The 19,356-nt window shown below is 53.2% G+C and overlaps 9 protein-coding genes across 9 annotated transcripts; 2 read left to right on the forward strand and 7 right to left on the reverse strand.

The window, feature by feature from the left end:
• Window positions 1–228: 228 nt before the first annotated feature.
• Window positions 229–2,226, reverse strand: BKA58DRAFT_320607 (permease family-domain-containing protein; the record flags this gene model as incomplete). Its single annotated transcript, XM_046167772.1, has 5 exons — window positions 229–920; window positions 971–1,561; window positions 1,696–1,947; window positions 2,002–2,092; window positions 2,143–2,226. 5 exons carry the CDS (start codon window positions 2,224–2,226, stop codon window positions 229–231), a joined length of 1,710 nt encoding a protein of 569 aa, XP_046022515.1.
• Window positions 2,227–4,359: 2,133 nt separating this feature from the next.
• BKA58DRAFT_224336 (uncharacterized protein) lies at window positions 4,360–5,660 on the reverse strand. Its single transcript, XM_046166310.1, has 2 exons — window positions 5,347–5,660; window positions 4,360–5,290 (listed from the first exon to the last, which is right to left on the reverse strand). The coding sequence occupies exons 1-2, from the start codon at window positions 5,389–5,391 to the stop codon at window positions 4,790–4,792; spliced, it is 546 nt and encodes a 181-aa protein (XP_046022516.1). The 5' UTR covers window positions 5,392–5,660; the 3' UTR covers window positions 4,360–4,789.
• A 29-nt stretch (window positions 5,661–5,689) lies between these two features.
• On the reverse strand, window positions 5,690–6,585 carry BKA58DRAFT_389764 (uncharacterized protein). Its single transcript, XM_046170773.1, has one exon. It carries the CDS (start codon window positions 6,527–6,529, stop codon window positions 5,900–5,902), a length of 630 nt encoding a protein of 209 aa, XP_046022517.1. The 5' UTR covers window positions 6,530–6,585; the 3' UTR covers window positions 5,690–5,899.
• BKA58DRAFT_389765 (oxidoreductase) lies at window positions 6,573–8,003 on the reverse strand. The gene is made up of 3 exons (XM_046170774.1): window positions 7,188–8,003; window positions 7,020–7,133; window positions 6,573–6,967 (listed from the first exon to the last, which is right to left on the reverse strand). Exons 1-3 carry the CDS (start codon window positions 7,743–7,745, stop codon window positions 6,767–6,769), a joined length of 873 nt encoding a protein of 290 aa, XP_046022518.1. The 5' UTR covers window positions 7,746–8,003; the 3' UTR covers window positions 6,573–6,766.
• Window positions 8,004–8,038: 35 nt separating this feature from the next.
• BKA58DRAFT_224356 (uncharacterized protein) lies at window positions 8,039–8,993 on the forward strand. Its single transcript, XM_046166311.1, has one exon. It carries the CDS (start codon window positions 8,108–8,110, stop codon window positions 8,876–8,878), a length of 771 nt encoding a protein of 256 aa, XP_046022519.1. The 5' UTR covers window positions 8,039–8,107; the 3' UTR covers window positions 8,879–8,993.
• BKA58DRAFT_224357 (uncharacterized protein) lies at window positions 8,994–10,594 on the forward strand. Its single transcript, XM_046166312.1, has one exon. It carries the CDS (start codon window positions 9,109–9,111, stop codon window positions 10,504–10,506), a length of 1,398 nt encoding a protein of 465 aa, XP_046022520.1. The 5' UTR covers window positions 8,994–9,108; the 3' UTR covers window positions 10,507–10,594.
• A 6-nt stretch (window positions 10,595–10,600) lies between these two features.
• BKA58DRAFT_389769 (ABC transporter CDR4) lies at window positions 10,601–15,957 on the reverse strand. Its single transcript, XM_046170775.1, has 3 exons — window positions 12,926–15,957; window positions 11,251–12,871; window positions 10,601–11,192 (listed from the first exon to the last, which is right to left on the reverse strand). The coding sequence occupies exons 1-3, from the start codon at window positions 15,759–15,761 to the stop codon at window positions 10,910–10,912; spliced, it is 4,740 nt and encodes a 1,579-aa protein (XP_046022521.1). The 5' UTR covers window positions 15,762–15,957; the 3' UTR covers window positions 10,601–10,909.
• Window positions 15,958–16,664: 707 nt separating this feature from the next.
• BKA58DRAFT_224366 (uncharacterized protein) lies at window positions 16,665–17,986 on the reverse strand. The gene is made up of 3 exons (XM_046166313.1): window positions 17,483–17,986; window positions 17,240–17,281; window positions 16,665–17,184 (listed from the first exon to the last, which is right to left on the reverse strand). The coding sequence occupies exons 1-3, from the start codon at window positions 17,667–17,669 to the stop codon at window positions 16,808–16,810; spliced, it is 606 nt and encodes a 201-aa protein (XP_046022522.1). The 5' UTR covers window positions 17,670–17,986; the 3' UTR covers window positions 16,665–16,807.
• A 26-nt stretch (window positions 17,987–18,012) lies between these two features.
• BKA58DRAFT_389774 (thioesterase-like superfamily-domain-containing protein) lies at window positions 18,013–19,325 on the reverse strand. Its single transcript, XM_046170776.1, has one exon. The coding sequence runs from the start codon at window positions 19,168–19,170 to the stop codon at window positions 18,145–18,147; it is 1,026 nt and encodes a 341-aa protein (XP_046022523.1). The 5' UTR covers window positions 19,171–19,325; the 3' UTR covers window positions 18,013–18,144.
• Between the last annotated feature and the right edge of the window lie 31 nt (window positions 19,326–19,356).

Genomic DNA, 19,356 nt, shown 5'->3' on the forward strand with positions numbered 1-19,356 from the left:
CAAACAGGAATCACACGCAAATTTTTATAAAAATGAAGATGCTACGATGCGTGTACCATTGTAATAAATCCGATCTATATCAGATACAAGTGAGGGTATAATTGGAAGAAAACTACCCGCGTCTGCGCGCATTAAGGCGCCTCGACGTGATAACGCCATGTATACAAAAAGGTCGCAGAATGACTATCAAACTCCCCAATACAATTTCAATGTCAAGGCAGACATAGTCTACGAGGCTCGCTTATCGGTGACAAACTCCTTGTCGTCGTGAGCCGAGCTGCCTCCGCTATGCGGCTCTGCAACACCCACAGTCTCTGGGTCAGATCTCCAGAAGTCCTTCTTTCCGCTGGTAAGCCTCTTCATCCACGGGGGGAGGAGACCGCCCTCAAGGCGCCAAGTCCAGTGCTCCTTCTCGTCCTTGTTGGGAGGTACAATGCGACCACCAGAGGCCAGCTCGATGAGCCAGACGGTGCCGTTGATGAGGATATACGAGCAGATACCGGCGATCAGACCATAGGCGATGGAGTACGTGAAGGGCATGACGGCGATGGTGAGGAAAGCGGGGATGGAATCGCCGAGGTAGCGCCAGTTGATGTCCTTGGCCGAGGTTGCCATGAGCGAACCGACGATTACCAGGGTACAGCCGGTAGCCCAGGGAGGGATGGATGCGAAGATCGGAGCGAAGAAGATGGCGATGAAGAAGCAGAGACCGGAGAACATGGCAGTCAGACCGGTCTTGCCTCCTTCAGAGATACCGGCACCAGACTCGATGTAGGCGGTGACTGGAGGACATCCCATAAGCGATCCGATACTGATACCGAGAGCGTCGACGGAGTATGCGATGGAGGAGTTTTCGAAATCCTGGGTGCGCTCGTCGATGACACCACAGAAACGAGCCATGGAGTAAAGAGTACCAGTGCCTAGTGATGTCAGCATATAGCTCAAGAAGTCTCTGTAACGTGCAACTTACAGTCTAGAATATCGACGTAGAGGAAGGTAATGAAAGCAAGACCCCATTGACCGGCGTGCTCCGAGATGTTCCACTGCTGAACAGCAAGAATCTTGCCAATCGGGTGGAAAGTAACGACCTGTTTGAAGAAGTCGAAAGCGGAGTTGCCAGTCTCGGTGTACGGGAAGTAGGTGACGCTTGTTGGACGGGGCCACGAGATGATGGAAACGAGGAGAATGCCGATGATGATGGCACCCTTGACGCGGTACAACATAAGCATGACGGTCAAGACACCACCACAGAAGATACCGATCCACATGGTTGGGCTCCTCATCTTGACACTTCCTGGACAGACACCATCAACCTGGTCTGCAGCAACGCAACCGGCGAGTTCGAGCGGGGTCGATTGAGCACCGGTAATGAGACCAATACCAGCGGAGTAGGCGAGACCAATGATCGTGAGGTAGAGTCCAATACCGACACCGGTGGCGAGCTTGATACTAGCAGGAATAGCTCTTGCAAGCCATTGCCGAATACCGAACATGGTAAGGCCAACGAAGACGAAACCTTCGACGAATACAGCAGTAAGAGCGACCTCATAGGGGACCATGCCTAAAAAGCAATTAGCAACGTTCCACGAAGATCAACTGGTACGACCCGTGGCGCCGGTAAGCAGACCCAATTAGGGCACCACGTAACGGGGATACATGAACGGGAACGGGGAATGGCGCATTGGTGCAACGTACCTGTACCATGGAAACCAACTACGGTGTAAGCAAAGTAGGCGTTCAATCCCATACCCGGAGCCAGAGCAATGGGCAGATTGGCGAACAAGCCCATGCAGAAAGAAGTCAAAGCGGAGATGGCAGCCGTCGCAGTAACCAGATCACGTCTGACTTCCTGGACACAGAGGGCGTACTGTGGGTTCGTCTCGCAGATGGGGTCGTCCGGGAGGCCTGGGCATACGCAAGTACCACCAGTGTCTGACACGATGGATGCTACACATGGTCATCAGATGCGGTCCTGTCAACGACATCCCGCAATTGACATACAGTTAACAGAGATGATATAAGCCATGGCGAAGAAGGTGGCTAGTCCTGCGCGGAACTCAGTGAAGAAGTAGCTCCCCTTGCGCTCTTTGGGCTATAGGGCTGTTAGTGCATGTACCGACTATCGACATGCGATATACATACATGACCTGAACCCTCAAGGCGAAAGTACCGTCCGACGATGGAGCGCGCGACCGCGCCATTGGCCTTGTGAACGAAGCCCGACATTGTAGTAGAAATTTTCTCGACGACACCGCGGGGGATAATCGCAAAATTGAGTTGTGTGCGATGAAGAAGTACGGTTGATGCGGAGTCGACCGGCGAGAGGATCGACGTCAAGCTCTGCTCGTTTTACCAGTGAAGGCGAAGCGAGTCTTTTAAGTCAGGGTGCGTTCGTAGCACAGGGCCTGGACGGCGGACGTGAATGAAAGTGTATCTAGCATGATCCCGCACCAAAAAGATAAGGACCAGCGGCAACGACCAACCCTGTCGCGTTCGACCTCCCGCGAAGAACCAATGACCCATATCAGGCCGATCAAGCCCTGCTTTAGTTGGACTAGTCGCGCGGCCCATACGATTCCACTTCGCGGCAAGCTAGGCTGTCTCGGCGTGCTGCGCGTGAAGGTGGCCGGCCGCTTCCCTCAGCCTAAGCCTGGGGAACGTCGTGAAGTTCCGGGCACTGCAGCTCGCCTTTTGCGACACCTCATCTTGGCGCATACACATGCTTTTCCCCCTCGAAGCCACGCCAGCCCTGGCGTATCGGAGCGGACGCGCTATTCGGAGGTCGCCGGCCGGCGCCCGCAGCCACGACCTGTGGAAGTCGCCTCTTGTATCTAGGACCGAATCTCTGTTATCGTGGCTGACGAGACGCACTCCACGGCGCAACTCGTCGATTGCAAATGGAATCTTGTCAATCTTCGGAATGTGTCGCTCGTATGGAAATAAATGTGGAGCTAGCCCATGCGACGGTTGACGGAGACTCGCCTAGTCGCGTTAATGAAGTTTTGATAGCACCAAGTGGAGTCCTTGGAATGCCGTCAGCCCTTCCACTGCCTGCAGCGCTGCTTCACCTGCATATGTCGTCTGCCATCGTGCTCCCTTGCGCAACACAATCATCCATGTCGCTGTTGGTGACACCGGTGTCATCGTTGGATGGCTTCTCCTCATGCGAACCCGGCAGCCAGGGCGCCGGGGACCGGTTCGCGCCTAACCGCTTCCGTATTGGGGTGCATGATAGGGCAAGGAGCTCCTTTCCAAGGTTTCCAACTTCCACCCACCAAGCACCAACGGCTTTCTGCACACCATCCCCGGGGAACAAACACATCGCTTGCTATACATACGATCTTGCATGAACACTACGAGCGTACTAACTGGCACATTCCTTCTGTTGGGGTAGTCTACGCCCACGGGAAAACACTCGCGGCCATCGAGATTCGATAAACACTAATCAAGGACATCTAGCCTGCTTGTTTGTTCTTCCTACCTCGAACACCACCATCTCAACGACCAATCTCGAGAGTCACACAAGAACGACGTGCCTACACCAATCGCCCTTCAGCCCTAGACCATGCCTCCACGATACCTCGCCTCGCAGCATCTCAAAAGCAATTACGCGTCTTCTGGTCTTGTGGGACTGCACTTGGTCGGATCTAGAATGCCCCGATCTCGTTTTTCATCGCCCCGTGGTGCCTGATGCCGTTTGCCATGCTATCCGCGCCGCAGCTGTGCTGTCGCCGGATCTGGTGTAACAAATATCCGCATGGAGTATTTCGAGCGCGGATTAACGCGGATTTCCAGCCGATGCGCTACGGGCCGTGGCTGATCTGAAACTCGCCGCGGGGATCTATGAGGGTAGATGTCGCAAGGCCTCCTGCTTTGCATAGGCCTGCTGTGGAGATTGTTGACGGGGTGATCGATGTCCTGTGTCAACATCGCCAATATCGGAGTTTAGCATCTCCGCGTTCGTGGACTGCGACTCAAGCTGACTACATCGCCATGAAGAGAGCTGAACATTCAAACGCCACGCCTCAAGCACAGCAATTGTTTTAACCGATATGCACTACGTGAGCTGAAGGACGGTGCGGGGATCGTCGCCTCGCTCCTAGCGCTGCCATGTGGCTACCCCTTACGCTAGCAACATGTATTGGCTGCTAGTGAAAATGCAATATGCATCTTGCTCTTTAGAGCGCCTCGCTCACGTGGCATAGGAGACATCACGATATAGCAGTGTTTGGGAGTGGCTGGCTTAATAAGCTAGCTAACCAATCGCTCATTCCGAATTTCATGGCTACATGTTTTCCGAGTTGTTCGTTCTTCCGTTTGGCGACCTTGACTTGAGTCGCCTTATCAATCGCAACGTCAGGAACGACAAACAGCGCTTCAGCTCAATTCAACTCTCATCATCGCCCAAGGCATTCCATACACGGTCGATACTTGGGTAGCCATTGGGCTATTGGCGTCATTTTTGTCGATTGTAGCGCGACCTAGAGCTGGACTAAGTAGACCTAGTAGGAGTGATCATCGCACCCCGGAGTAACATGAACGCGGAGAGTTTGAAATGAAGGGATGACGAATATAGAGTTTGCGGAGTAAGTCCTACGCCGTCATACTTTAGTGCGATCGCGCCGTTGGTCCGCTTCGTATACGCTTGCCGTATGACCACCTCGCTGACCGCATTGGCGACTTTAGACACCATAATCCAAGCGAATTCTGTGAGATCATCCATGAAAACTACAGTTGTCGCGATAGCATACAAGTCTTACACATACAGCAAAACGCTCCAGCTTCCTGCCTACACCTCTTCCCCAGATACTATCTTCGTAGCTTTATCCATATCGATGACCCCGTCCTCATCCGTAGTCTCTTCCGCCCGCAAATAAAACAACGACCACGTCTCATTCAATTCCCCGTCTTGCAGATGAACCTGAAACATCAAAGCATCTCGATACCTAATCCGCCATTCATACCACGTCTGCGCCATTGGCGGAAGCACCCATTCATCATTCGGGCCCAAGCGCATAGTCCTCTCACAATACGTGTAAGCCAGTAGAGTTTCATCCTTGGCACTACGTGCATCGGCGACGAACATGATGTTCTGATTGATGAAGTTTACGCTGTATTGGTTGTGCAATAGCCAGTCTTTGCATTCAGCAGTGGAAGTGAACTCGCATGGGAAGTCGGGGCTGTCTGGCTTTTTCTTGTAGTCGGTGCGTTGCTTGGGGCTGGCTTTGGATGTGGCGATGTAGAAGGGGGAGAAGTTGTCGGGCATGTTGTGAGTGGCTTTGTGGACGAACTGGGATGGGTGTTAGTTTTATGAGAGGGGTGGGGTTGGGAAGAGGTAAGACTTGCGGGCTTTGCTTCGTTGGCGATGCAGAAGAGCATGACGCCTGTCATGATGAAGGACGCTGTGATGTCCTGGCTTGGTTGGGGCAGAATTACTGGTGTTCATCACCAACAAAGGGACAGTGACTTTTCTTTGATGCGGAGAAGACCCGCAATCGTGGTGTCAACCACGTTCTGGGGTGATGTAGGACTCATATCAACGTAGGCAACAGGGCGTAGCCAGACTTGATGAAGCGTCGGGTGAGACGATTCCGAAGAAACGCTATTGGTCAAAGTACTTCAAGAATGTGGGGTCACGATGACGTACAGGCGACTCCTGGATGCCTAAACGCATCTCATCGATTAAGGTCACTATGTAAGTATGTTGTGTGCGCGGTATCGAAATAAATGGGGTACGCGTAAAGGTCAAGAAAATGACGATGTTACGATTGATGTCGCGATCTGCTACCCATCATCATCGAAATCAGTCTGTCTACTCAGGCAGATCACGGAATAAGCGTCCAGCATCTCCCCCTCCTACCCCACAGCCACCAGAGCAACTCGCCATTCATCCTACCTCTCAAACTCCCCAAGTTCCCCTCCTTAGCCCTCCAACTGGGTTGATCGAGGCATTCCAGTCATTTGAGTCGTTCCCGTCATCCCAGTCATCCCTCAGTCTTCCACCCGCATTACCTCCTTGACCCTCCCCATCTTTCCGGCGCTTTTCAGCCTCAAAATAGAGTATAGCCAAACCGATAATGATGATTACCAAGATCATGATGAGAATAGTCAAGCATTTGCCCCGTGCCGAAGGCTTCCTTCTCTGCCTCGACGTCGTGGGTGTAGTGCGCGTATCGTGCAGGGCTTCAGCTGCTGAGATATGTTTTGAACGTTCGAATTCTGTGGCATTTGAGTGCAGCGCGGAGAGAGCGAGGTTCGTAGTGTTGGAAGCGCTTATTATGTGCGATGCGGCTTCGATGTCGTAGTTTGGGTCGCTGGGGGTGGAGAAGTGGTTCGTTGATTGGTGGACGTCGGGGAAACAAGCGGGTAGAGGGGAGAGGATGTGATCGGATGGGTTGTGTGGTGTTGGTTCAGAAGCGGTGTTGCAGAAACTGTCTGATGCATTATATGGCAGGTTTTCAAGCGTGTTGTAAGAGGGTGGGCAATCGTTCGACTGATCGCATGACGAGAAGCTGGTGTCGTCTGACATGGCTGCTATGAAGTCGAGATTTTTGTGTGAAAGTTGTCTTGAGTTTTGTGAGAGGTATTGTATTGGAGGAATTGTGAGTGAAGGAAGCAGTCTCAAAAGTATTGAGGTTTTGCTCATAGTGGGTTCTACCGTACATTGGAACAGCGAACCATGGGTCTATGGTTGTGAGCTGTCCACTCCAAACACCAGGATTACCAACAACGGGGATATGAGCATATTACACCGACGTCATAAAAACTAGGCAGACGCGCAATGACCGCCATCCACTCTGAGGTCGGCGCCAGTCATGAATCGACTTCCTTCTGCCAGCAAGAAAACTGCTGGTGCTTTGAAGTCATCCGGTACGCCAAGTTTTCCAAGCAGTGCGCCGGCCATCCATGTCTTCTCTACATCTGGGTCCGCTGCTAGAAGCTCGTCGGTCATCGCAGTGCGTATATACTGTGGATCCAGTTAGTATGATGTCTAGATAGCGGGATGCGAGTAGACTTACACCTGGCGAAAGTGTGTTCACCCGAATACCATACTGACCCCACTCTTGTGCTAGCGAGCGGCACATTTGGTGTACAGCTGATTTGCTGGCGTTGTATGCTGTGCAAGTGAGACCCTAAGGTTATGGTTAGATCAACTGAAAGCCTTGGACTGAGATAGATAATCGTACCCTATTGGCGACCTGACCCGACATACTAGCGATGAGCACAATGGAACCACCAGTACCCTTGCCCTTCAATATTCTCGCCGCCCTCTTGACTGATATGAATGCACCGACAACATTCACACGAAGCATGCGCTCAAAGTCTGATGCTTCGTAGTCAAGCGCTGGCACTCTTTGTTGAATACCCGCGCATGCCACCATGCCGTTTAGTGGCGCGCCTTGCTCATCAGCCTCGCGCGATATCTCATCGAGAACCTGCGTGACTTCCGCTTCGCTAGTGACGTCGCATCGACGGTATGTTGCCGTAGTGCCGAGTTGCTTAGCAAGCTTCGTCAAGGCTTGCCATTCTGTGTTGCTTGGTTCTGGGAGGATGTCTAGACAGGCTGCATGGCCGCCTGCTTCAACGACAGCGAAAGCGAGAGTTATTCCTAGTCCACGACCACCTCCTGTGATAGCGATTGTCTTTCCGGCGAGGGAGAAAAGTGCTGGTGTTTGGGCGGTCGATGTCTGAGTTGTGGATGAGCTAAGAGCGCTAGTGACGGTGTTGATGGCTGATGGACTCATTTTGCTGGCTGGTATGTTGAACTTCCCCAGAGAGCGAGGACAGATATAGGAGAGGGTCTGAAAGGGGAGCGTTGGGGAACGACGACGCGATCGCAGCTTCTATGTATACCGAAACTCACGGGGGTAAATAGACGCGCATTTTCTCCACATTTGACATGATAGTCGCATGTGTGGAACTAATTCGTTGGAATATCATCGTCGCAGCTTCAGCGAGGCGCGTATATGGATGGACGTTGGTGTTGGTAGCTCTGATGTGGGACCGGCGATTGCTCAGGGTTCAAGCAGTTTCCGAGTTGATCAAACGAGCAATCTTAACCGCTGCCAAGAGAAACAACCCCGTTCAAGGTACTGTTTAGGTGCGCATGTGGCTACCGCATCAGGAAAGAGAATGTCGAGACATGTCACCGAAATCTGTTGATTCCTGGTACACTTGGTGCTTGGAATGCTCGAACTCAGCAAGTAAAACATACAGGTACCCGTGCTCTTGCCTGATGCATTCTTCTACTTCCCCGTCAAAAAGACACTTGGTACAAGAAATGCACTACATCAATCAGGCAACTTCCAAACAATCATCGATTCCCGCTGTGCAACGGTGCCCTTCTCCCCTTCTAGCCCATGACCCAAATCTAACTACGTCGGGCAACTTCCCAACCTCTATCAATTACCGTGGCAGCAGAATGGCAGTTCGTACAACTCTAGCGGGGTCGTTATACCCTGCAAGCTCACCACCCGAAACCCCCACGTTAGGCAAGATCACAAAAAACCGTCGATTACAGCGAGGATCCGGTGCCCCTCGGTGCCCCTCGCGCCCTTGGCCGCACCAGCCAACATACCCTCTTCGGCAACTTTTGGCACAACCATCGATCGCAGCTGCCCTTTCGTGCCCTTTCCACGCGACAACTAGCACTCCAACCAATAACCGTTGCACGCCGTCGTGCCCTCTGTGCCCCTTGGTGCAGGCCACCGGAACCCTCAAATTACCCTATACAGTAACTTCTAACCCAACCATCGATGCCTGCGGAGCACGTACATGTGCATATGTCTCTTTCAAGACACCACCGCAGGAAATACACGTTGTAGCGTCGTACGTCCAGGCGGTGAGGTGGTTCACGAGACCCTTGAATGGAGGCTGAATGACGTCGTTTGCTCCGCGTGCGCATGCAGCTTATCGAGCACTTGTCACCAATGGGACCCGACATGTCCGTGTTTGCATCTACGCCCACCGCTTCCACGATATACACAAACTTCCTCTGCCAGCATGATCCCGTTACCCTAGATCTCCTTTTGCCTGTCCATCTGTGTATTTCCTTCCTGCGCGTTCAGTCCCTGCATTTTCAGCGTCCAGCTTCCAGCGAGTCGAGTCATGTCTTTCCTCCAGCAAGTCCGCAATACGACACGGCGCTTCCGCCGCACCCAACTGCACAACATCGAGACGATAAAATCGCAACCGTTGGCCGAACTATCGGGTTCAATGGGTGATCTAGGGACTCTCCTACCGCTTATGACAACCCTCGTCCTGACAAACTCGATATCGCTCCCCTCAACCCTCCTCTTCACCGGCGCAGCAAATGTACTCACAGGCCTCGCCTTCGGCATCCCACTACCAGTACAACCAATGAAAGCCATCGCAGCAGTAGCAATCGCACGCCAATTCACGCTGGAACAGAATGCAGCTGCGGGACTAGTGGTCGCGGGACTCGTGGGCGTGTTCAGCATCACAGGATTGATTAACTGGGCGAATCGCGTTACACCCATTCCAGTAGTAAAAGGGATTCAAGTCGGAGCAGGCCTATCGCTATGCTTAAGCACAGGGACAAAACTCCTGTCATCACTCACCTGGACGGGTCCCTGGTGGGGCGACAACCTCTTCGTAGCCATCGCAGCAGTTACCCTCTTACTATGCACATTCCCCTACCCCCGCGTACCCTACGCGATGATAATCTTTCTAATCGGCATCTTCCTCTCCTTTGCATCCCCACAAAACGACAAAGTCGAGGTACCACATGCCGCAATCCCCATCCTCCATCCTTCGGCCAAAGACTTCCTCGAAGCAACGACAACAGCATCCTTGGGTCAACTCCCGCTCACCTTACTCAACTCCGTCATCGCCGCCTCAGCACTATCTTCTGACCTCCTGCCCTCGCCCCCTTACCCCGCCGCCCCCACCGTAACGGAACTAGGCATCTCAGTCGCGGCTATCAATCTGCTCGGCTGCTGGTTCGGCGCCATGCCCGCGTGCCACGGTTCCGGTGGACTGGCCGGCCAGTTCCGATTCGGTGCTAGGAGCGGGAGTAGTATAATCTTCCTAGGATGTGTCAAGTTCATGCTTGGGCTTATTGCGTTTTGGAAAGCAGATGCGATTATCAGCACATTACATGATATACCCAAGGCACTCTTGGGTGTGCTGGTTCTGGCTGCGGGCGTGGAGCTAGCGAAAGTGGGAGAGAGTATCAATACCGATGCGAGGGATTTGAGGGTGTTGGAGAGGGATATGACGTGGGATGGGAAGAGGGTGAAGGAGCTGGATGAACGGGAGAGGAAGGAGAGGTGGATGGTTATGCTTGTTACGGTGGCTGCGCTGCTGACGTTTAAGAATGATGCGGTTGGGTTCGTGAGCGGGTTGGCATGGCATTGGGGGTTTGTAGCTGCGCGGCGGATTGAGATGGGGAGGGCTGAGGAGCCGGTCTGGAGGAGCGTGGGGAGTGAGAGAGGGGAGAGGGCGGGGTTGTTGGCACATAGTGAGAGTGATACTGTTGCGTAGATGGATGGTATCTATTTGCAGAGAAGCTTAAATGGATTCCGCTATTTGTCTTCATAATGTGATGCACATGGCAGTTCAGAACATTCTTACAGTCACAAACACTTCAAGTAAAGTTCATCAAGTCCATCATTCCAGTCATGTCAACGTAATGGTACGCAAGCTGGCAAGCGGACCATTGTTGGATTAGGTAAGGTTGTATGTACATACATGTAAGAAAACAAAACATGCTTGATAAGTATGTGCTCAGCGCTTGAGCGTATGAGAAACAGTAGATCTAAGTCTTGAAAAATCATGTATAAACGACATCGGACAAAACATGTACACAACTAATTGTCGTCATACAGCGAGAACGCCCATCAAAACGAGAGAACGAAAAACAGCAAAGCAGGGTCATGAAGGACAATTATGCTTTTTCTGAGATCTCGTGTGCCGGCGGTGGCGTGGTTGTTCCGGTTATGGAAGCGTACCGCGCGGTTTCGGTGTTCTTCTCCGTGTGTTGCTCGGTGTTGGAGTTGAGGCTGCTGCCGACGTGCGAGGGCTGGTCGAGATGTTCTTCCTTGACGGCGCCTGCATGGGCACCGACTTCCTTCTTGTCTTTCTTCTCCTTCTTGGGCTTGGGCATGCGGAGGAGGTAGTAGAAGGCAAGGGCGCCGACGATGTTGAAGATGACGTAGACCCAGAGGATACTGTGAAGTAGAGTTAGCAACAGGTTCAAAATGTAAGATGTGAATCAAAGTGACTTACCCAAAGTTGCGCCAAGCGGTGCCGTAGTCGGAAGAGATGCTGCGCAGGAAAACATTGGTGTCCTCGATAGCGCAGAAGTTGCAGTCGATCATGGCATCGGGGTTTTGCATCTTACCACCGGCAGATGATTTCCATGTCTCAATGTATTGGCCGCAGGATTCGCCATCGCGAGGGTCGAAGTGGATCAATTCGTTCTCCGCGCACTGCACATTGGCGTTGGCGAGGCCGGTAGACAACAAACCAGACACCATGTACGTAAAGGGCGAGACGCGGTACATGAAGATCCAGAAGCGGGGGAAGGTGGAAGGCTGGGCAAGGACACCACAGAAGATCAAGCAGAGCGAGAACATCAAGTTGGCAATGTTGCCACCAGTCTCAGCCGAGTCAATACCAGCGATGACCATGTGGGTGAATGTCGACGTGAAGATCAGGAACATCCAGACAAAGAGGAAGAACTGGAAACCGCGGTAGGTGACGGAGTCGGTTTGCGCGGCGTTGTTGTACAGGCCAATGGGGTAGTACCAGCAGAAGTAGATGATGACGGCCATGAGCGAGTTCCAGGGTAGTTCGACGGCGATGTTGGAGATCATGAATGCTTTCCAGGAGTAGGTCTTACTGGGTCGTTCGCGGACCTCATACAGAGCACGCTGAGTGACGAAGTGAGGCATGATCTGTTGGACCAATTGACCGAAGATCGTCAGCAACATGAAGATACCGAACATTTGGTTCTGGAGACCAGTCTGCGTGTTGGGCATCTGGAAGAGAGAGAAACCGATGAAGAGGGCCGAGAGCGTGCAGAGGAAGGTCTTGGAGTAGATGTACGAGGGTGTGCGCCAGTACTGCGTCCAGACACGGGACATGGTCTCACGAAGTTGAACCATGAAAGGTGCGGCGAACTCGCGGTACGCAGCCTTGTCCTCTCGCTTTTGAGCAGACATGGTGCGTTGAAGAGCTTCGGCTTGGCCACGTTCGGACTTGAGCTCAGCGAGATGGCGCTTGACCTCACGGTACTCGGGGGAGTTGCGCCAGGTCTGGTGCCAGTCGATGTCTGTGTGTGAACCGGGAGCGGCACCAATGACTTCCAACATCCATTCAGCGGGGTTGGCGGCAGGCGGGCAAGGAGGACCGCCGTTGCGAACGAAGTAGTCGACGAGGACGTGCGAGTTTTCGCCGACATCTCCATAGTAGACAGTGCGTCCACCACGGGCCAAGAAGAGAAGACGATCGAAACGTTGGAACAACATGGCACTAGGCTGGTGGATAGTGCAAAGAATAGCCTGACCGTTCTTCTTCAACTTGTCCAAGAGATCGAGAATGGCCCAAGAGGTTTGCGAGTCCAGTCCAGAGGTGGGCTCGTCCAAGAAGAGAAGAAGAGCAGGCTTAGCAGCCAGTTCCACACCGATGGTAAGACGCTTGCGCTGCTCAACGTTGAGACCTTCACCGGGGACACCGACGATGGCATCAGCGTATTCAGTCATCTCCAGAAGCTTGATAACCTCCTCGACGTATTCGACCTTCTCTTGACGAGAGATGTGTGCGGGTTGACGGAGGACGGCGGAGAAGGTGAGCGCTTCACGGACGGTCGAGGTGGAGAGATGGAGATCTTGCTGCTGAGCGTAGCCTGAATGCGAAGTTAGTGTGTGTTCCGAATGTTAGCGATAGTAGGGAGACATACCTGTCTTGCGCTGGAAAGAGTCGTCACGAGGCTTGCCATCGACCAGCATCTGACCGGTAATGACACCCATAGTGGTACGTGTAGCTAAGCAATCTAGAAGAGTCGTTTTACCAGCACCAGAGACACCCATGAGCGCGGTCAAGGTACCCGGCTTGACCCATCCATCAACGTGGTCGAGGATACGACGAGGCTCCTTCTTGATAGTGATATCGTAGCAGACGTCCTCCCACTGGAAGATGGCGGTTTGGCGTTCGATGATGGCGATGTCGTCAGAGCCATTGTTCTGAACAGAGACGTTGCGTGCAGGGGCAGCTGCTTCCAAATCCTCTTCGGACTTGCTCTTGGGCGCAGGGAGTTTGTGGCTACGCTGGAAGACAAGGACTTCACCCTTGGACTTCTTGGCGGTGATGAATTCAGTACCAGCGAGGTAGACACCCATGAGACCGAACATGAAGACCCACATGATTCCGAAGTTGCGCCACTTGTTCTTTGCGTAGTAGTTGAAGGCCGAGTTGATGTAAGCATCACCACTGACAAAGGGCTGACCGGGAACAGAGCCGATGGTCCTGCAAGCTTGTTGAGTACCAGAAACGTTTTCGTAGCCGGTGCCGAAAGGAATGAACTCATTGCACTCGAATTGCCTGTTGTGGAATTCGTTGACCATGAGCGCCTCGAAACCGTAACTGACAGGGTTGATGTAGCGGATCCACTTGGACCAGCCCAGCATGTAGCTGGGAGGGATAGCGAAACCAGTGTACATGACGAGACCCAGGATGAGGATGGCGGCGGGTGCGAGAGCCTGAACAAGAGAGCGGGACAGAGAGGCGATAGAACGGAAGAACATGGACATGACGAGCGTCAATGTGAAGGAGATGAGGACGAAGAAGAAGAAGTTGCCGGGCTCTCGTCGGAGGTTCGTCATGAAATACAGGACCAAGTTGAAGGTGATGGAATTGACAATCTTGTATGGCATGTCGGTCAACATACTGGCAAAGGCTTCAGCGGACGGGTGGTACAGGGCGTAACGAGAGTGCTTTTCGACAATGGGACGTTGAGCGTAAAGCGTCAGGATCTCGAGGGCGGAACCGAAAGCGTTCATCAGGATGGCGAAGAAGAGAAGGGCGGATCGAGAGTAGAAACTCGAAGTAGTAGGCTGGAGGTTGAAGAAGACGGACGAGATGACAAGACCCATGATGGAATTGGCGATGAGTTGCGTGATGGTGATACTGGGGTCAGCCTTCAAGCGAACGAAGCCTCGCCACAAGCAAAGCTTCACCTGCTGCATGTACGAGAGAGTGTAAGGAGACTTCTCGCGTTGACCCTTAGCCTTCTGGAGCTGGCGCGACTCTTTGAAGCGCTGGCCGGCCTCGCCACCAATGGGGTACTTTTGCTCGTAAGCTTCGATCTCTTGTAGGAGAGCTGCTCGCTCTGCGGACTCGGCCCAACGCTGCGCGAACTCATCCGGAGTGCGTGGGACACGGTTCTCGAATCCCTCACGAACAATACGCTCCAAAGGACTGGTCATGGAAGTCAAGAAATCGGCATCGGTCTGACGGTCAGGGCAGAGGAAGCCCATGTTGACGAAGAAGGCCTTCGCGTCGGTGGTCTTTCCGAAAAAGATTTGGCGACCTTCGTAGAGCACAAGTACTTTGTCGAAGAGGTCGTAGGCAGCCTGGGGTGCCTGGTAGATGGCAACACAGGCAGTGGTGCCGTTGATCTCAGTCTCCATGCGGAGGGTCTTACAGAACTCGATGGCGTTGGCGGAATCAAGACCACGGGTGGAATTGTCCCACGCTTGCAGTGGCGCTCTGCTGAGGGAGGCTTCGGCAATGGTAACACGCTTTCGCTCTCCACCAGAGACACCGCGAAGGAAGTCGTTACCAACGCGAGTGTTGACAGTGTGGGAAATTCCGTACAAAGCCATGATGACATCGCGCTGGTGCTCGGCGTACTGCTGTACACTGACGCCACCGGGGATGTTCCTTGGCCGACGTGCTTGAGCAGCAAAGTAAAGAGTCTCTCCAACGGTCATCATGGGGAAATGAACATCGACTTCGGCAGTGTAGATGGCTTCACCGCGGTAGTTCTTGTTCATGAGCTCCGGGCTGACACCCTGGTAGTTGATGTGCGAGCTTGAGTCGACGACAAAACCGTGCGTCTCTCCAGTAATAGTCTTGAGGAAAGTCGAGCAACCAGATCCAGGAGGTCCAAGAACGACCAACATCTCGCCAGCCTCGACTAGGCCATCACAGTGCTGCAGAATGTCGATCTTGCGGCCCTTGTCGCCCATGATTTTCTTGACAAGCGCAGGTCCATCTAACCACACGTTACCAACAGTCTTCTGGTAATCGGTATCAGTTCCGAAACCATGGACGTTGAGATCGCGGAAAGATACACCAGCAGTTCGTGTAGGGGGTGCATTCTCGTCGTTTAGCTGTAGGTTTAGCATAGCCTTGGTCCATGCTCGTGCGTTGAAGTGCTCGCCGTTGGGATCCAGAGCGGAATTGGGTGCCGCGTTGAAGGGGTTTTGGTTTGCTGAAGATTGTTGACTCTGCGAGGTAAGTCTGCGGGCCAATTGGTGAACCGCCTCTTCTCTCCGAGCAGCCTCGGCGATTTCGTCGGCGTCATGTGTGTTGTAAGATCCATCCTTGTGGTCGGTGTGGTTGTTGTTACTCCTTGGCGAGCCCTCGACAGCTGCTATTGTCGATGCATCTGATTCTGCTTGCTCGTTGTCGTTGTAGTGAGAGGGTTGTCTGCCCGCCATCTCTGGTGGTGGAACGCCACCGGATACAGCCTCGCGGTCCATGTTGGTTGTGAAATTGCCGACTAGACTCATGGTGGGCGATAGATCGCCGCTTGGGGGCAGAGATTAGTCAGGCGAAGGAGAAATGCAAAGAGGGACAAGTATTAAAAAAGGTAGTAGAGTTTGTATGGCAGGGACAACAAAGGCCAGGGGGATGGGGTAGATGATAATAAAGGTAGGAGCAGCTACTGCTAATGAGGACCCAGGCCGCCGCCCCAGTAAAGGATTTGGTCCAGCGGGCGGCGGACTGACGGCTTGGCTTGCGAACCGGAGACGGATGGGCTGCCTGCCCGGCGCGCTGGTGCTCGCTTGCACCGAGAAGGTGCTAGTACCACATCTCGGATACGGTGCATACGATATCCAGAAGGTCCACCAGCCAATCACCGCCCGCACACTACGGCCACGCGATTTCGACTCATTCTACGTCCACCACTGTCGTTTCGCGAAGAACGGTCCGAACAAAGCTACGTCCGTCGACGACGATCGCCGTTCGGCCATGCGGCTCTGAATGCTCTTTGGTAACCACAGCAGTGGAACCTGCATCGCCTACTGTATACTGTACGCTGTATACAGCACCATATCCGAGCTAGTTCGTCCGACCACTGCCCGCGGCTGCCCCTAAGCCTTGGCCAAGCCTCACATGCAGCCCATTTGCCCTCTGCAATAAGCGAAAGAGAAAGCGAATCCCGCCAAACCCCTAGAGAAAAACAATGTCTTACAGTTGACTGTCTCAGGTAATCGGAGGCTGCATACGCCATCGCAACACTGCAGGCAACCAACAGAAACAACCACATCAACGATGTACCTTATCTTGACGTCGTGCATCTCCGTTTCCCCTGCGCATACTTGCATACCGCGCCAATCAAACGCACCCCGGTACGCCCCTCCCAAACGAAAGAGCCCCGGAACCCTCCCTCGCACAAGCACAGCGGACGAAAATCGCAAATCGCGAGATTCAGGGTGAAGCCAGAGTGGATCCAGCCCCCGGAGTGGTTGCGTGGCATCTGCTCGGGGTTGGTTGCTGCATCCGGCTCGACCTGCCGTGGTGTTGTGGTGGCTTGCGCGATTGCACGACCTTTCTAGCGCGGCTTCGGCGGCGGATGTAGCGCCTTCCGGTCCCACGGATGATGTTCAGCCCTACCTTGACAGCTGCCATGTGCGCGGCACGGTGATGGTTCAAAAGGGTTCCGGGTCCCGTTGATTCTCGATACTGATTCTGGAATCTCCACTGCTGACTGCCGCTGCTTATCGTCGTGCCGCTCGAGAGGGTCTGTGAGCTTGTTGGTCCGCGGGATACGGCGAGGATGGCGGATCTTGGCCTTTCCGATCGCCGGGGGCTGATCTGTCGCCATATACCTCAAATGCGCGCGCGGTACGTTGTTGGTATGTATTGCTGACTGTGCGCGCTTTGTCCAGCTCGCTGTATGCCGTTTAAACGGTGTGCATCTTACGACTGCTTTGTGCCGGTCAGCGTTGGCATGTTACGCCCCGGGTAATATTATACCACTCACAGTCATCTAGGCAGCCATCAAGCCATCGATCGAGTTGCTGGACTTGCGATAGGTTCAGTCAGTACTTGGCCTCTTATCTGCAGACGCACCGTCCCACTCAACCATCTGACGATTTTCTTGCAACAGGGCGTCAGGCAGCGATTCAACATAATCAGTGCGGCCAGCCGTTGCCCAACTTATCGCGAATACAATAAGATGGCCAAGAGTGCGACACTGGAGCCTATATAACGGTAGCACCCTTACTCAGACGTTCGTCCATTCCTACCGGTCGTATGCTGTGCAGCCCGTCGAGCCTGCTACCGAAGAATCGACATGGCGATGTTCTTACCCGAATCGCTGAGTGCATCAAGACAGGCAACGAAAGCAGGATCAACCCGCCGGATTTGTCCAAGACTACCGAGACGTGAGAAATCCATCTGTGTCGTAGCATTCAAAGTCGAGGACACGATCGGTTCCGGCTTACTATTGCGTCTTCCCTCCGCATAGATCCGTCGGTCCGATTCTACCCAAATATATCTTGAACGTTGCGGGACGGCCTGGGGTAGTGCTGATGAGCTTATCGAGACATCCGACGGCACGTCTGAGCAAGCCTTTCTTGCTATCTACGTTCTCCTGTACCGCATGAGAGTGGAAGTTATAGTAGGATTTGCAGCCTAAACATCCATAGTGTATCCACGCATAGATCCATACAGAAAATTTCAACCTAGTTTTACAATCACAATGTCTTTTAGCGCTTTAGCATACAACTAATATAATTAAAATCTATATAAATCGTCCTCTACCCCATCTTCATCGCGCCTTAGTTACAGAATCCACATCTTCTGCTTTGCACACGTGCACGTCTAGACTTCATCTGCTACATAGCCCTTACACTCTCTTCTCCAACCCATTTCCCAATAGCAACCTCACAACTTCCCCCGCCCCTCCCCCTTCTTCTTCGCCAGCGGCCTCAGAATACACTGCTGACTCATAGTAGCCACACACCTCCCCCCCTCATCCCAAACCCAGCCTTCCCCAAAACTTCTCCCCTCTCCCGCAACCTGACTCTTCAACTCCCTGAGCAACCACCCCTCATCCAGTTTCAAATCCTTCATATCCACAAAGATCCTCAGCGAAAAATCAAGACTAGACACCGCACTCGCATCCCCAAACCACAAATGATTAAACGACAACGGCAAGAAGGCAATGCCCAGATCCATGAGGAAGGTTAGGGATGTCATGTTGTCTGTGGGTGTGGGGAGCGCGTCTTTGTTGCGGATCCAGTCTGCGGTTGTGCGTGTGGAAGGGGGGAGGCTGTCTTGTGTGTGGGGTGCTGAGGCGGCGATGCCGTACAGGTTTTGGGTGAAGATGCTGTCTGGGACGAGGCGTTGGTCGTAAAGGTGGGAGAGGAGGTGGAAACCCTTTTCATGGTGTTGCAGCAGTTTTTTCGATACTTTGCCTTCCGCAACCAGCGCGGAAAATGCCGAGGCGGGCGTGGGACAGTCACGCCAGTTGGGGTGGTTATGCATGGGGGTGGGGGAGTAGGATAGTAGCGACGTGGGCGAGCTGATTATGAAGTCGGCGGTTGCGAGGAGGCATATTCTGCTCTCTTCTTTCTGTCCTTCTTTGGTAGAGGCCGTTTGGCTTACTTCGACTTGGCGCGTTGCGAACGTTCGGGTTTGGCGTATTACTCGTACGCTGGCGCGGAGGGGTCGGTCGGTGTATGCTGGGCCAAGGTAGTTTCCTTGTAGGGAGTAGAGATTGTAGCCGTCTGGTACGGTGAGACAGGCTGCTTTGCATGCTACGGCGATGGTGTAGCCGCCGTATGCAATGTCCAGTGGATTACCCATTTTCTGTGGCAGGTTGATCATTTCGAATTCGTTTTCGCCGGTTTGACGTAGGGCTAGTTGCTCCATGAAGGGCTTTTGTGGGGGAATGGGTTGGCCGGCCATCTTTGGGTGGTGTAGTTGGATGCAACGAATCGAGGTGTGTTGATGAGGCGAAAGTGTCAAGATGGTGTTTGTGGGAGGTAACGCTGATTTAGTGTGGTGATTTTGAGATGGCGGAATTCCAATGAAAAGGTTTCTGATCAGTGTAGATATGTTGTTGGGGATGTTGCGGCCGTTGCGGCCGTTGCG

The sequence above is a fragment of the Alternaria rosae genome (genome assembly GCF_020736505.1).
Source record: "Alternaria rosae strain MPI-PUGE-AT-0040 chromosome Unknown BKA58scaffold_8, whole genome shotgun sequence".
Classification (NCBI taxonomy): domain Eukaryota; kingdom Fungi; phylum Ascomycota; class Dothideomycetes; order Pleosporales; family Pleosporaceae; genus Alternaria; species Alternaria rosae.